The following is a 17517-nucleotide window of genomic DNA, read 5'->3' on the forward strand; positions in this document are numbered from 1 at the left end:
TGATCCTTAGGGATCAGGTTTGTCCAATTAACTCCAAAACTCCATTAAGCAAAATTGTGCAGAAGGACCCACCACATAGATGACATTTCATAATGACACCTTCAATAGCAGAATTGCACACAGACACTTATTGCACAGTTACCCTATTACACTGTGACTCCTATTGACCAGAGACCTTTAAACGTATTGCTCAGTGACCATAACTACACAAAGAAACCAAATTCCAGGACTACACAGAGACCCCCACCCTCTCAATTTACCTGATAAGCCCAGTGGGGGTGTCATTTATTTCAGAGATAACATTTATGAGATTGTGTCCTTCCTGCGCTGTGAGTATTCTTGTAATTGTCACATTACAATAGGAACAAGGCTCGGATCTTAATGACTGCCTATATTACATCGCCCCTGTACTGCATTGTACTATCCCAGCATTAAATAAAGTCTCACAATTAACCTAAAATGATGCAGAAGTTTGAATTTGCTGAGGGTAGCTTTCCCTTACAAACCCCAGTTTTCATAATAGTTTGGAAATCACTTTCAAATACTTTAATACAGAATGTGCCAATCAGGGCGGCGATGGTCATGTTACCATCTGTGTTTTTATGCACTAGTGAACGTGGCACAGTCCGATTGGGATGGATTACATACACAACGTTAATTATATAGTTTATTTGTAATAAACATACCTGCTTTCTATGGCTGCTCGGAACTCCTGTTGACTTATTATGTTTCTCTTGAATGTATCAATTTTCCTACAAGAAAAAAGAAGAGATGATCATGTAAATTATACATTTGTCAGTGGGTACAAAATATTGTTTTTTGAGCTATACAGTATCATAGCCACAACATGTAAAAATATGTATAAACATGAGTAAGTAATATCTGTATAAATGTTGCAATCTCATTACTCCAGCGTTCATTATGAATGCTTTTATATTATTAGGAATAACAAATAGATATGAAAAGTCACTTTGGATTTTCTGTGCTCACCTCTTTGCTCCAGGGAACACAACACAAACTGAAATTGGATGTAGTCAGCATCCCGGCGTGCGAAATGTCAACGGACGAAATACTGGTACCTAAATCCCGATAGCGTTGGGATCCCGGCATCAGAATCCCGACCGCCGGCATCCCGAAGGTAAGTATCAGGCATTAGGGGGAGGGTTAAGGTTAGGCATTAGGAGGAGGGTTAAGGTTAGGCATTAGGAGGAGGGTTAAGGTTAGGCTAGGGGGAGGGTTAGGAGGAGGGTTAAGGTTAGGCACTAGGACGGAGGGATAGGTTTAGAGTTTGGGGGGGAGTTTGGGGTTAGGTTAAGGGACTAGGGGGGGAGGTTAGGGTTAGGGGTAAGGGTTAGACTTCCCTTGCTCCTTATGGGTGTCAGGATTCTGACTGTCGGGATGCCGCTGTCGGTATTCTGACCAGCGACATCCCGACCACCGGGATCTCATACCCAACCCGCTGAAACAACAAGCTGGAGATTTATCAAGGTCTGCATTACTTTCTTGCAGCAACCTCAGTGTCACCTATACCACTGCTGTTCATATGGAAGTCACCAGCAGCCCGGTATATAAATCCCTATCCCAAATCACATCTATTGTGGCTTTCCTGCACGGCATTCTGTTAGGACACTTTCCTGTGGAAGTCTACTCTGTCTTTCCGTTCATTCAAAACCAGGTGCAGAGTGAGGTGTGAGAAGCACTGATGCCCGAATTACAGTAAACAAACTGCTTTTTCTGTATTATAATGTGAAGTGCACTCATATGCTCTGAGGTGGATGTATAGCTAAATGCATGTCAGCCGTGACTGCATCCACATTGCGTGCACAAAACAAAATGTGTATATTCGTTAATATGTGGAGTTGTACACATTTGTGTGGCTGCACCACGCCAACCCATACACCTGATTTCATTATCAGTGCACACAGTAGCGGCTCTAGGTACGGGCAAGCTGGGCCATCGCCCGGAGCGCCATTGTATCCGGCGGGCGCTAGAAACTCCCACCCTTCCTCCCGGCGCTATCATGATTATGTAACTTCAGGGGGAGGGAGCGCAGGAGGGAAGGGGCGGCAACACAGGACGGCGCTGGGCACAGCAAAGCCTAGCGCCGGCCCTGAATGCAGACTGTCATTCATGCAAAATATCCATCTGAACAGGCATATTTACTCCAGCACACAACTCTGCATAGTCTGCAATTCCATTGTCATGCTCTCACTAAACTTCACCAAGATACAAAGGCCACATACAATACCATGCAGTTATGCCTCTTCAGCTGCCATCAATCCATATCTAACTCTGATGAGAGCTAATAAGATTGTGGGGTCTATTTACTAAGCAGTGTTAGGAGACAGAGCGAAAAGTGATAAGGTGCCAACCAATCAGCTCCTAACTGCCTTCCTAAGCTCCTCTCAGTCTCGATAGGTGCGCACTTGCGATCACCAGGCTGCTGCGCACCATTGCAGGGGAGCAAGGCGCCATCAAGATGTAACAGCAGGCTAGGAACAGAACGGGAGACCAGACCACAACAGAACGTTAAAGAAGTTAATTTTGCTGGTGCAGGTGGGAGGGGAGGAAGGGTGGAGAGTGCATCAAAGTGCTGCGAGAGGTGGACATTGAAGGGGCGAAGGGTGCTGTGACCAAACTTGCTCCACAGACAGCTGCCCCCTGCAGACTAGCACTCTGTCACCCAACACACCTGTTCCCGCTGACTTTCTCACCCTTTCACCCACCACACCTGTCCAGGCAGGCTCCCTCACCCTGTTACCCACCACACCAGTACCCGCAAACTCTCTCACCCCATTACTCACGACACCTGTCCCTGCAGACTCTCTCACCCTGTTACCCACCACACCTGTCTCTGCAGACTCTCTCACCCTGTCACCCACCACACCTGTCGCCACAGATTCTCACCCTTACACACCATACCTGTCCCCGCAGACTCTCTCATCCTGTCTACTACCATACCTGTCCCTGCCGACTCTCTCATCCTGTCACCCACCACACCTGTCCCTCAAGACTCTCTCACCATGTCACCCACCACACCTGTCCCTAGGGCAATTAATATTTGTTTTATTTTTTTTCTGTGGGGCCAATGTGTTTTATTTATTTTTTCCTGTGGGGGCCAATGTGTGTTTGATTGTGTTTTTTTTTATCCTATTTAGCAAAGGTGTTTGGGTTTTCAGTGAGGGCCACTGAGTGTGTTTTTTTTTCCTGTTGGGGTCAGTGTATTTTATTTTTTCCTGTGGGGTCCAATGTGTGTGTTTTTCCCTGTGGGGGATAATGTGTGTGTGCAATCAGGGAGATATGCAGTGGCAATTGCGAGGGCAATTAGAAAGTTATGTAAGGGCAATGAGATGCAATGAAGGGGGTAATCAGATAAACCATGCCTGCAGTTTTTTGCCACTTCCATTTTGCTGTTGCCGTTGTAGAAAAGCTGGGACCACTTGATTACCCCACATTGATTTGCCCCACAGGCTAAAGCTAGCCACACACATAGCGATATTTTACCCGATCTGGCCGATTCCGACACATTCTAATGACAGATGTGTAAAATATGGCCAAATCCTGAGTAAATCGTGAGTCCCCACTGATGATGCGATGCGCGTCCCCGCTGGTCGCACATCGCAGCGTCAGATCTGCCGTGCAGTAGGGCAGATCTGACAATCTAGGAGGCGATGCACTGTGATAGTCTCTATGCAGGAGAGATCGTATGAAGATTGGATACCAAATTGTGTGCAGATCGTGTGGAGATCGTGTGCAGAGCTGCCGGGGAGAGTTTCAAGGGAAATCGTACACAAATCGTACACATCGGCTGATCGCGTGCAGATCGATATGTGTGTGGCCAGCTTAAAAATTGGCAGCCAGCCTCTGCTAGAAATCCATGTTAATTCTAAACCACTTGCATTGTTCACATGAAAGGCAGAATTATTAAACTTACTCAAAAGTTGTCAGCAGCGCTAGAAAGTCTGCCTGGAATAGGTTTGTGATTCTGGCTTCCACTGCAGTCAGGGTAGACAGCGGGCTATTGGCACCTTCCCGATGAAATCTGAAATCAACAATATGGTGGTCATGGTAGAACAGAGCCACAGAAAGAAAGATACAGATGAAGACAATGAATTCAAAGTGTGCAGAAAGAGTGGGTAAAGAATTCAGACAGAAACTGACACGTTTCAGCTCATGCTTTATATACATTTCTTAACATCAAAATGATACAAATCCTTTTTATTGCCTCCTCTATGTGTTGTGTTTGCTCCATTTATGTTGTATCTAACTAGCAGACCTTCATAATTTATTTGCAACATTTGCTCTACAAAGGCAGTCATTTACTGCATGCACAACATATTATCACTGATGAAATACATGTTTTATCCTCATTTTAAACTATATGTGTCAGGATGTCTGCTCCATTCAGTGGTTGCCCAGTGCACTCTTCCTGTGCTTATGTGCCATTATATTTAGCTGGTGAAGCTACGTGGATCACATATATTCAGTAAAATTGCCTGCAGGCTACGAAGAAGGATTACTTACCCAGCACAAGTCCCCACCATTATGGTAGTCAAACGATGATGATGTCCTCCATGACGGGTCCATCTATGGCGACTACCTGACATCTTCTTCTAGCATGCGCTCTTAAGTGACTAGCGAAGCTGAACTTGGTCTTGAAAATTTGGTTGCAGATGGCGCAGTATAACTGTCTGCTAGGATTTACTGTGTAGTTATAGGAGGGTTTTGAGTGGGTTTTCCGGATTTGGCGCTTGGCGTCAAGATCTTCTTAATGCAAACGTTCAAAGTTGTCAGTTTCATTTGTGACAGCATTTTGCACTCCGTTCTACCCAGTGCGAGTTCCTCCCAGATGACATGAGACAGGCCGCTTGAAGCCAGGTGATGCTTCAGGACATCCTTGTACCGCAGGTATTGACCCCCAGCCTTGCACTTTCCACTCCAAAGCTCAGAGTAGAAAACAGACTTTGGCAACCTCGAGTCATTCATGCGCACTAGGTGTCCACACCATCTCAACTGGCCCCTGATCAGCAAACACTGAAGGCATCTCAGGTGGATGCTGTCCAGTCTTCTAATGTCTTCCCTGTAGATGCACCAGGTCTCAGAGGCGTACAGCAATAAGGGAAGCACGATTGCTTTAAATACAATGAGTTTCGTCTGCAGCTGGAGATCGTGAGACTTCCATACTCTCTGGTTGAGTTTGCCGAAAGCAGCAGCAGTTTTGCTAATACGTGTAGCAATTTCTGACTGGAGGCGGTTGTCATGGCGAATTATGCTTCCTAGGTACTGAAATGATCGTACTCCTTCCAGCTATTTTCCACCCAGGGTGACAACAGCGTTGTTCGCAGGTATACCATTTGCAGGTTGTTTTAGTATCTTGGTTTTCAACACGCTTATCACCAGGCCGAATTTACGGCATTAGGCATCCAAGTGGCCCACATATTGCTGCAGATTTTCCATGCTGTCAGCTGTAAGGCAAACATCATCGGCATACAGAACTTCTAACACAGAGACTTGTCTGACTTTACATTTTTGCCCTGATGCGAGATAGGTCGAAAAAGCTCTTATCCGTCCTTATGTTTATTTGTTATTATCCAATTCTTAAGAGTATCATTCATCACAGCAGCAAAGTAAATGTTGACGAGTGTAGGCGTCATTACACAGCCTTGCTTGACACCGCTGGTGACTGGGAATCTGTCTGTGAAGTCATTTTCATGTTGTACTCTGGCCGTCATGCCGGCATGGAATTGGCTTACTAAGTTAATCAACCTCGCAAGACATCTAATGTTCTCAAGCATAATCCATAGAGCAGTCCTTGGTACCCTGTCAAAAGCTTTCTCAAGGTCGACAAAGCACATATAGGGCTCTATTTACTACAATACGCATTTAGAATGCAGATTGTAGTGTGATATTACTGACTGAATTTGCATTGCGAAGTTAGCCAAAATCACAGGGATTTACTAAAAATCCCCTGCAGGGACAGAGCTTGCGATAAAGCTCTGTCCCTGCGAATCACCTCGCACACTTATCTTATTATTTGCAAAAAATACCATGACAAGTGCCCGCACATGCGCCGACCGGCTGCCGCTAAGCCCCGCCCCTCCCACGATCGCGTAAGCCCCCTCAACTCCCCCATCCCTTTAATAACACTTAACCTCCGGTGACCGGGCTCTGGTGATGTCCTCCGTGGCTCCGGTCAGCTGATCTCTCATCCTGCACTGGGACCCAGTCAGCTGATGACCTAGTCCCAGTGCAGGATGGGAGACCAGCTGAACGGAGGGAGGACATCACCGGAGCCCCGATCTTTTTTTTACTATTTTTTTTTGGGCAGTGATCAGCGGGTGGTCTGTTTAGACCACACAGCTGATCACTGGTGCCGGCTCTGGACTCTGCTCTGCCTATTAGAGCCGAGCAGGAATCCGGTAACTGGGGGAGACCCTGGATAAAGCCACCTCCAGGTGGCGTTATTATCACAGGGCTTCCCCTGGTATTTTTTCACAATTTATTTTTAGTAACTTGCAGACAGATCGCATTTCCCATTACAATTATGGGAAATGCGAGCTGATTACTAGAAATATGTGATAATTACAGCTTGGAGTAGAATTTTACTCCAATTGCCCTTTAGTAACTTTAGGTGATACTAAAATTATGTGAAAAGGGTGTGAAAACACCCTTTTTCACTTTAAATTAGTAAAAATAATGATAATAAATAGAGCCCTTAGAGCAGGGGTTCCCAACCACAGTCCTCAAGGCACACTAACAGTCCAGGTTTTAGGGATAGCCATACTTGAGCACAAGTGACTTAATTAGTACCTCAGTTATTTTGATTAAACCACCTGTGCACAATCATTTATATCACTAAAACCAGGACCGTTAGTGTGCCTTGAGGACCGAGGTTGGGAATCACTGCCTTAGAGAGCCCAATGTTGTTCCAGACTTTTTTCTTGAAGTTGCTTAACAACAAAGATTGCATCAAACTTGACTCTATTAGGACGAAACCCGCATTGACTCTCCGGAAGAAGTCGCTCTGCCAGCGTGTTCAGACGTTTGTTAATGATATGACTCAGAACTTTACCAGCTGCACTAAGAAGAGCTATGCCCCTGTATGATCCACAATCACCCTTACCTTTCTACAGTTTCTAAAGTTTACAAGCGTCTTTCCAGTCCTGAGGTATGGCTTCTGCTTCCCAGATATTCAGTATCAGCTCGTATAGTGTGTATATTATATTTGTACCGCCATACTTATAGACTTCTGAGCCAGGTGTTTTACCATTTTTGAGTCGGTTCATTGCTTGATGGAATTCCCCGAAAGACTGTGGGTCTTCAAATTCTGACGCTGTTGGTAGATTCTCAAGTAAGCTTATGTAGGGTAGGTCTACTCCCCGACTGCCAGGATTGAACACTTCATGTCCTTGGGATCAGTAAGTCGCTTGGTTTTATCACGCGAGTAGACTGGGGCTGTCTTCTTACAAAAGTGTCTTCTGAGTCCGAAGACACTTTTGAGCCCTTCAAAGAACTTTCCAGTCTGGTTGGTATCTGCAAACTGCTGTAGTTCCTTGGCCTTTGCAAGCCACCACTGATTTTTCAGCTCTCGCTGGATGATTCTGCATTGCTCATTACATGTTGAATTCTTTAGGATGCACCTTGATTCCTCAATGGGTTTCCATATATCAACATCGTATTCATCAAACCAATCCTGGTTTTTCTTTTGCGGTCTACTAATTACTCATTGGCAAACTGTATGTAGGGATTTCGCATAAATAAGCCAGCCTTCACTATAAAGCAAATCAGACATAGCATTCATTGCTATGTGATTACTAGTGTTCACTCTGTCTGTTCCTGCACACCAGTTTGCGCTCCTGTGTACTAATTTTGGCTACGATTATTGACTACTCTTTTGCCTATTACTGCTGATATTCTGTGTACTGGATTTGATACGTTTACTTGACCTTGCTACTACCTGACCCTTGCCATTGCATATTACTAGACTCCGGAACTTTGCTCTCACATGTACCGAATCCAGGACTGTTTAGACCACACGCTTGCCTTCTCCTACTACACCGGTTCTCAAACTCGGTCCTCGGGAAGCAGTCGGGACAGAATCCCGACTGCCGGCTTCCCGACAGTCTAATCCCAGCAAAGCACTAATGACAGGCGTCGAAATCCCGGCACCTGTCATTAGACATATGCCAGGAGTCCAACGCCCGGCATACAGAACGAAAGTAAACCGGGCGCCGGGCGCGGACAGCCGCAGGGGCGGACAGCCGCGATTTTAGGGCTCCCGGGGGGACTTAGGGTTAGGCCCCCCCCCGGGAGGGTCAGGTTTAGACTAGGGGAAGGGGGGGTTAGAGTTAGGCACCCCTGGGGGGAGGTTAGGGTTAGGCACGCCCATGGGTATCTTAGGTTTAGGCAGCGGGGAATGGGAGGGTTAGGTTTAGGCACTTAGAGGGGGGTTGGGTTAGGCACTGGGGGGGTGGAGGTTAGATTTAGGCACCCCTAAGGGAGGTTTAGGGTTAGGGGCGGGGGGTAGATTAGGGTTACTTACCTTTAGAAGCGGTCGGCATTTCCACCCCTGCCGGGCAAGCGCTGTCGGGATTTGAGCCGCCGGCCATGCGGTCGGCAGGATTACATACCGATTCCCGGTCCTCAGGACCCCAAACAGTGCATGTTTTCCATATCTCCTCACAGAATCACAAGTGAAATAATTAGCTGCACCTGTGGATCTTTTAAAATGTGTCAGTGAGTAATGAATATACTGTGTAGCTGCTGGGTGACCTGCAAAACGTGACCTGTGTGGGGTCCTGAGGACCGAGTTGGAGAACCACTGTCCTACTACCTCTACTTAACAAGCTATTCTTCTGTCATGTTACAAATACCATTGCACACAGTGTTTCCTTTCTATGAAAAAAGTTACCGGTACAATGAAAAAAAAGACTCAGATACTCACCTAAACTGCTGAAGGACTTGTGGTCAGGTTAGTGTCTCCTGGTCTATTAAGTAGCTGATATAGACTAGTATAATAGTGTATGTACACTGTACAGTGTATATGTGTGTATAGTGTACACTATACTGTATGTGTGTGTATACACTATACTGTATGTGTGTGTATTGATCTTCTCTTGAGTAAAATACTATGGGGCCCATTTATCATTGTATTTTTTGTGGCTTAATCCCTGAAAACACACATTTTCGGGGGTTAACAGCAAATATTACATTTCCTCCAGATCTATGACAGAGGGACGGCAGCAGATATCTCCGATACTTCCTGTGTGCCCTCAATTCCCGCTGGCAGCCGCATCCCCCATAGCAGTGGCGTAACTTCATCCCAGGTGCCCGGAGGCAAGATAAATGTTGGTGCCCCCCCCCAAACTAAAATGTACCACCCCCCAGCACCTATGCCAGCCCTAGCTGCCACTGCCCCCCTTATGCAGTTCCTTTTATATAATGCCCCCAGTAGTGGTCCGCCTATGTAGTGCTCCCCAGTAATGGTCCCCCTATGCAGTACATCCAGTAGTGAGCCCCCGGTATTGCACCCAGTAGTGAGACCCCTTGTAGTTGCCCCCAGTAGTGAGCCCCCAGTAGTGAGGTCCCTTGTAGTTGCCCCCAGTAGTGAGCCCCCTGTAGTTGCCCCCAGTAGTGAGGCCCCTGTAGTTGCCCCCAGTAGTGAGGCCCCTGTAGTGAGGCCCCTGTAGTTGCCCCCAGTAGTGAGGCCCCTGTAGTTGCCCCCAGTAGTGAGGCCCCTGTAGTTACCCCCAGTAGTGAGGCCCCTGTAGTTACCCCCAGTAGTGAGGCCCCTGTAGTTGCCCCCAGTAGTAGGCCCCTGTAGTTGCCCCCAGTAGTGAGCCCCTGTAGTTGCCCCCAGTAGTGAGCCCCTGTAGTTGCCCCCAGTAGTGATGGCCCCCACCGCGCGCGCACACACACAAAAAAAAAAAAAACACTTACCTTTATCCCCGCTCCAGTGCTGCTGCCGTCCATCCCTCCCATAGTGCTCCTAGGTCATTACGTCACTCCCATAGTGCACTGCGGGACCCGGAAGACGGAGCTCACTCCTGAGCTCCGTCCCCGGCGTCCACTACTCGGCACTATGGGAGTGACGTTATGACGTCACTCCCATAGTACACTGCGGGACCCGGAAGACGGAGGGAGCTCCAGCGGCGCTCCTTCTCCATGCAGCTCCCGGGGATAATGGGGCCAGGTGCCCCCTTCAGGGCTGACGCCCAGCGGCAAATGACTCCATTGTCTCTGAGAGTTCCACCACTGCCCCATAGGCTTCTATGGGGGATGCTGCCAAATTTACCAACTTCTGGAATGCTTACCTCCTTGAAGAAGGCAGAACCCCTACCAAAATGTGTTGGAGACCCCATCACCCCCACACTCCAGACCCACGGCTCACTCACACCGACGCTCCCCATCTCCACGGAGACCTCCGGTGGCAGCGGCAGTCCCATCTACATCGCCCCCGCACTTGCTGGTGCAAGCGCCTCCACTCCATTCTGCAAACCAATTGCACACCCCACGAGTGCTACTCATCCAGCCCGTCCCAGGCAGTCCATCCCCTGCTACAAGGGTGGCTCACACCGCACCTCCGGCTCTCACAGGGGCACCCACACCCCGCCCCAGTGACCCGACATCAGCGGCAGCATCCACAGCAGCTTACTTCCGCAACTGCATCTAAAGACTACCAGCATCACCCGATCGCTGACCGCCACAGACAAAGAGATCATCTCGATCAACAGCAACCCATCTCAACAACCGCAGCAGCTCCACTCAGCCAACACAGACCTGCAGCAACGGTACACCCTCACGGCCCAACAAACAGCAGGCCCTACCTTCCGGTAGGTTTCAGACTTCGAGACTCTGATATACACGCGGGACGCCGCCAGGTATATACATCCACCCACCACACCTGCTGTGGTACACCCCCCCATCTGTCCCCCACTCCCAACCAACGAGACTCTTTAAGACTGTCGACCAAAGGTCCAGCAGGGGTAACGTGCCGGTCTATTGAACCGCACGGCAAGGAGCCCCCTGAAAGGGTCAACCCAGTCTCTCTCTCTCTCTTACCTACCACCACACCCACCTTGTGCCCGGGACCACATAGCAGAAGCATTGGTACTACTCCAATAAAACATTTGATTTCCACCACTGTGTCCGCCTCTCTCATACGGCCCATCGTCCTCACATAACCACACCCTACACATTAGCAACCTCATTTACAATTCAACACTCCCCTATTACCACTGCACCCACAAGGCGAGAGCACTTCCTGGAAATTGTCCCCCACAGGTAGCGCCATCTGAAGCAGGACTGTGCATGCGCTGTAGCTCCGGGAGCACTCTGGGTACATCACAGGGATGACAGCTCCTCTCGCAGCCCGTGTTCCAGACCCTCCAACATGACCCATTCAATTAGGTACAACATGCTCTGCTCCTGGACTTCCCTCTTAATGTATGATTGCAGACACCTGTGCTGAAACACCTTTCTCATCAGTTACCTAGTTCAACACAGGTGACTGCAATAACAAATTAGGTGGGAAAGCCAAGGAGCAGAGAGTTTTGTACCTGATGGGAGGGGTCATGTTGAAGGGTAGGGTGCTCCTGTGCTGGTTGATACATTGCACCGGTATGATCGCATTTTGTAATGTGATCATGAGCGGTAATGTCATGCCCATCATTAAAAAAATGGGCCTGTGTGTTTTCTCCTTTTCTTTTCTTCTTTTCAACACTTGCTCAGTGACAGCTGCTGGTGTGTTGTTTTATATATTTTTTTACAACTGGTCCTGACCGCATTAGGTGTGTTCATTTTGTAAATTACAATGTTGCATTTTTGTTTGTTGTTTATAATTGTGTCACGAAAAGACCTCCAGCCATATACTCCCCACCCTTGTGCACTTTCAATCTGAAACGCTTGCAATGTCAAAAAATTTAAATTTTCTATTATATGAATAAGCTGCACCTATTGTACTACAACCAACTCTCTCCTAGTTTGTTGCCCATTTCATATGTAAGCAATGTGCTACTGGATATACTGTATTAAGGTACTATTCGGACATTTCCAGAATAACGGTAATGCAGACTGTACTGCTACCTGGTGGATAAATGTGTAAGTGCAGGCAACAACAGCTTTGTTCACAGCCTAATAATGAAAATAAAAAAGCAAACTATGGGCCTGATTCAGCGAGGAACGCAGTTGCTTATACACACGCATCAGCCGATTAATTTGCACTGTGCATGCGTACGCATCGCAGTGCGCATGCGGGAACCAGGCGCTGCGATCGGGACTGCGATCACAGAGGCTACGCAGACCCACGGCAGAGTGATTCACAGGAAGTGCTGTTTATGGGTGGTGACGGGGGGGCGCGAACCCAAGCGAGCCAGTGTGTCTTAATGCCGTTGCAGGGGTGTGCATACATTAGCCACTGCGATACCAGTTGCCGTGTGAGGCCTCATAGCGTGCGCTGAAGTAAGCAATTCCTGAGTGAGGTCTGACCTGCCTTAACTGTGCGTATGGGTCCGATGTTACTTGATGTTACCGATTATTTTGCTATATTGTCCAAGTATACGGCTGTGAGTAAGGGGAAGTGGGTGTCCTTATGTTAGGCTGTGATCGCAATGCGAATGCAAATATTTACATATCACCGCTGATATTAGCAACTGCGTTGCATATGTATTAGCAGAATAGCGATCCGTGACGAATCAGGCCCTATACAAGTTGCCACAAAACCAATCTGTTGTATATGATTACAATGTTTTACAGATAAAAAGCTAAAGTTTTTTTTCTTTTCATCTGTTCTCGAACTCCCTTTGACTGTTAACTCAGAACTATTCTCTATACTAACTATCACTTGACAGATGAAATGCTTTGTAGAACATCTCATAATTAAGAAACAGTAATTGCCTCCAGAGTGACTGTAAAAACAGTTTCTATCTATATATATTTATGAAAGGTCTTTCCAGCACATCATTTGTTTTAGTAACTCTGTTCCTGTCTTTTAACCAAAATTGTTTTTCTGGCTCTTATGAAACGTTAATGCAGGGAAATATGACTTTGATTTCATTAGTTTGGAAAGATAAAGATACTTGCTAGACTGCTTGGTGGAGCTGAGGTGGTAAAGCTGTACCTAATAACAGGGATAACATTAGGACCTATGCAAGTATACAGCTGTACATTAAAGTAATTTATTGTATGGGCCCGATTCAGAGAGGAATCGGTATTATTTACCGCAGGACCCATGCCCGGCGATTGGAATCCCGACAGCAGCATCCCGGCAGAGGAGGAAATCCCGATCGTCCTAAGGTAAGTATATACTAACCTATTTCTACCCCCTAACCCTAACCCTCCCTTAGGCGTGCCTAACCCTAACCTTCCCCCCCAGTGCCTAACCCTAATCCCGCGTCTAAGTGCCTAAACCTAACCCCCCTTCCCCTACCCTAGCCTAAACCTAAGTCCCCCAGGGGAGGTGCCTAACTCTAAGTCCCCCTCCCGGGGGGGCCTAACGCTAATCCCCCCTTCCCCTAGCCTAAACCTAACCTCCCGGGGGAGTGCCTAAGCCTAAGTCCCCCCCGGGAACCATAAACCCAACCCTCCCCCGTGCTCAGCGTCCGGCGTCCCTTCGATCGGGATGCCGGGCGTTGGGCTCCCGGCGTATCTCTAATGACAGGCGTCGGCATGTTGACGCCTGTCTTTTGACCTTTGCCGGGATATGACAGTCGGGAAGCCGGCTGTCGGGATTAGGTCCGCCGGCTTCCCGACTGCATACCTTCAGAGAGGTACTTTAATGTCATCACTGCTGCGAATTTGTAGGCAGCGGCTGTGCGAGAATATGCAAATGTCGCAGACGCAGGGATATGTATTGATAAAGACATAGCCGCAGACATGCTTCGATAATTGGACTTCTGAGTAATCATATGGTCACGCAGAACTGCCACGGGAACTGAGACCCAGAAGCCATGTTATCTGCGTACTGGATCGCAGACGCAGGCTGTTACACACCCTGAAAAAGGTTGCGACACGTCTGCATTTTAGTCACTGCGAGTAGCTAAGGTAATGGGCTTTGACACATGCGTCGTGTGACTCAGACACATGTGCAGATTGCTAATTATCCCTTAACTGAGTAAACAACAGCATAGCGTATTTCTCTCTATCAGGCCATAATGCCACACATCCACTAGGCGACTGTGAAACGAGAGCACAATTACGACATTGTAATCGTGCAGTCGTTTCACAGTCTGTGATGTGTAGGCTCATCCATCATCCCCGTACATGCTGAACCTGACGTTATCGTCAGTTTGACCAGCATGTTCGGGCGATGATAGATGTCAAAAACGACCAGCGGGTGCGCGCATCACTGGTCGTTTTTTACTTTAAAATGCCCGATTTGCGGACGATTAACAAGCGATTGAACGATAACGATGTTGTTATCATTCAACCGGCCTGTTTAATCGACTAGTGGATACGCACCTTTAGAGTAATCCAGTGCTCAGCCCCAAGTCAAAGATCACTACATTCATAACTGCTCTGACTATGGACCCGACACGGTGTAAAATGACTGTACATGTATGGTTATTATTGTCACAATGGTGTTAGAAGTCAGGTACTGTAACAGTCATTTAAATGAGTTCCTAGCAATCAATTAAAACATCAATCAATATTATAAATGACTTGTAGCTCTCTGTTTTACACTGGAGCCACCTAACAATACTCCTGACCATGGCTACATCCCAGGCAGGTCTATCTAATAACAAGTGCAAAATACTTACACTCGTACTGTTTTATAATCAGGAAGAAGTGAGGGCCACTCAGAACGGCTCCGGCCATACTCACCTATGGTTTGGGTCAGAGAGAATCTTGTGTGTGATTCCTTTTTCACTGCGGTCTTGGAAATTCCTTAGCAGGTCCATGTAGCTGATACCGGACAGGGAGTTCTCTAGACCACATCTTGCCAGGAAAAGGTTAAAGTATTCATCCTTAAGGTTAAGGTCAAACTTCTCCAACACTGATAGAAAATCATCTTTCTCAACCTTAACACAAATCAGAGAGTTGCAACATTCTATTACATGCTCCAATACATTGTCACCAGGTTCAGCATTGTTTTTATATTCTTATAACATTGGACATGATTCAGAAATGTTTGCAAAACCGATATAAAAAAACGCAGGTGTGTCAGACCGTATAAACGCAGTCTCATAGGCGTGCATAAATTAGCCATTGCGATCTGCTACACAGCATGGGAGCTCTGTGCGTGTCAGGAGAGCCGTAGTGTTTGCGGCTGGTCAGACTTGCCACTACATGCTCCGTGTATGCCTGATGAGCGTCCATGTTACCAATGTTTACGCTGATGCTCGTCATTGGATGGATATGAGAAGGCAGTAGTGGGCGTCCCTATGCTCGGCTGTGCTTACACTGTACGGATATGAGAAGGCAGCAGTGGGCGTCCCTATGCTCAGCTGTGCTTACACTGTACGGATATGAGAAGGCAGCAGTGAGAGTTCCTATGCTCATCTGTGCTCACACTGTACGGATATGAGAAGGCAGCAGTGGGCGTCCCTATGTTCATCTGTGCTTACACTGTACGGATATGAGAAGGCAGTAGTGGGCGTCCCTATGCTCAGCTGTGCTTACACTGTACGGATATGAGAAGGCAGTAGTGGGCGCCCTTATGCTCATCTGTGCTTACACTGTACGGATATGAGAAGGCAGCAGTGGGCGTCCCTATGCTCATCTGTGCTTACACTGTACGGATATGAGAAGGCAGTAGTGGGCTTTCCTATGCTCAGCTGTACTTACACTGTACGGATATGAGAAGGCAGTAGTGGGCGTCCCTATGCTCATCTGTGCTTACACTGTACGGATATGAGAAGGCAGTAGTGGGCTTTCCTATGCTCAGCTGTACTTACACTGTACGGATATGAGAAGGCAGCAGTGGGCGTCCCTATGCTCATCTGTGCTTACACTGTACGGATATGAGAACGCAGCAGTGGGCGTTCCTATGCTCACCTGTGCTTACGCTGTACGGATATGAGAAGGCAGCAGTGGGCGTCCCTATGCTCATCTGTGCTTACACTGTACGGATATGAGAAGGCAGCAGTGGGCGTCCCTATGCTCATCTGTGCTTACACTGTACGGATATGAGAAGGCAGCAGCAGGCGTCCCTATGCTCATCTGTGCTTACGCGGCACGGATATGAGAAGGCAGCAGTGGGCGTCCCTATGCTCACCTGTGCGTACGCTGCATGGATATGAGAAGGCAGCAGTGGGCGTCCCTATGCTCATCTGTGCTTACGCTGTACGGATATGAGAACGCAGCAGTGGGCGTCCCTATGCTCATCTGTGCTTACGCTGTACGGATATGAGAACGCAGCAGTGGGCGTCCCTATGCTCACCTGTGCTTACGCTGTACGGATATGAGAAGGCAGCAGTGGGCGTCCCTATGCTCACCTGTGCTTATGCTGCATGGATATGAGAAGGCAGCAGTGGGCGTCCCTATGCTCAGCTGTGCTTACACTGTACAGATATGAGAAGGCAGCAGTGGGCGTCCTTTTGCTCAGCTGTGCTTACACTGTACGGATATGAGAAGGCAGTAGTAGGCGTCCCTATGCTCACCTGTGCTTATGCTGCATGGATATGAGAAGGCAGCAGTGGGCGTCCCTATGCTCATCTGTGCTTACACTGTACGGATATGAGAACGCAGCAGTGGGCGTCCCTATGCTCATCTGTGCTTACACTGTACGGATATGAGAACGCAGCAGTGGGCGTCCCTATGCTCACCTGTGCTTATGCTGCATGGATATGAGAAGGCAGCAGTGGGCGTCCCTATGCTCATCTGTGCTTACACTGTACGGATATGAGAAGGCAGCAGTGGGCGTCCCTATGCTCATCTGTGCTTACACTGTACGGATATGAGAAGGCAGCAGTGGGCGTCCCTATGCTCAGCTGTGCTTACACTGTACAGATATGAGAAGGCAGTAGTGGGCGTCCCTATGCTCGGCTGTGCTTACACTGTACGGATATGAGAAGGCAGTAGTGGGCGTCCCTATGCTCATCTGTGCTTACACTGTACGGATATGAGAAGGCAGCAGTGGGCGTCCCTATGCTCGGCTGTGCTTACACTGTACGGATATGAGAAGGCAGCAGTGGGCGTCTCTATACTCATCTGTGCTTACACTGTATGGATATGAGAAGGCAGCAGTGGGCGTCCCTATGCTCATCTGTGCTTACACTGTACGGATATGAGAAGGCAGCAGTGGGCGTCCCTATGCTCATCTGTGCTTACACTGTACGGATATGAGAAGGCAGCAGTGGGTGTCCCTATGCTCATCTGTGCTTACACTGTACGGATATGAGAAGGCAGCAGTGGGTGTCCCTATGCGCGGATGTGCTTTGGAAGGCATTAGGATATTTTGGAAACTACGATCCGTGAGAGAATGCAGATGCGATTGCATTAGCGGATTTCGGTATCAGGCCCATTGTCCGCATTTAATACAGTGCTCATTGAGCGTGTTTTATGGTGTTGCTCAGCATA

At 48.0% G+C, this 17517-nt stretch overlaps 1 protein-coding gene across 3 annotated transcripts in view; it reads right to left on the reverse strand.

The window, feature by feature from the left end:
- Positions 1 to 17517, reverse strand: part of LOC148506323 (EF-hand calcium-binding domain-containing protein 6-like) — a 192593-nt gene that overhangs the window by 87799 nt on the left and 87277 nt on the right. For all 3 annotated transcript variants that reach the window (XM_088447002.1, XM_088447003.1, XM_088447004.1), the window contains exons 10-12: positions 14821 to 15017; positions 3935 to 4042; positions 687 to 752 (exon numbers count right to left, since the gene is read on the reverse strand). In XM_088447002.1, the coding sequence (XP_088303128.1) occupies positions 687 to 752; positions 3935 to 4042; positions 14821 to 15017 (371 nt within the window). The remainder of the gene's footprint in view (positions 1 to 686; positions 753 to 3934; positions 4043 to 14820; positions 15018 to 17517) is intronic.

This window comes from Taudactylus pleione, unplaced genomic scaffold (assembly GCF_031769625.1).
Source record: "Taudactylus pleione unplaced genomic scaffold, aTauple2 ptg000408l, whole genome shotgun sequence".
NCBI classification, from domain to species: Eukaryota; Metazoa; Chordata; class Amphibia; order Anura; family Myobatrachidae; genus Taudactylus; species Taudactylus pleione.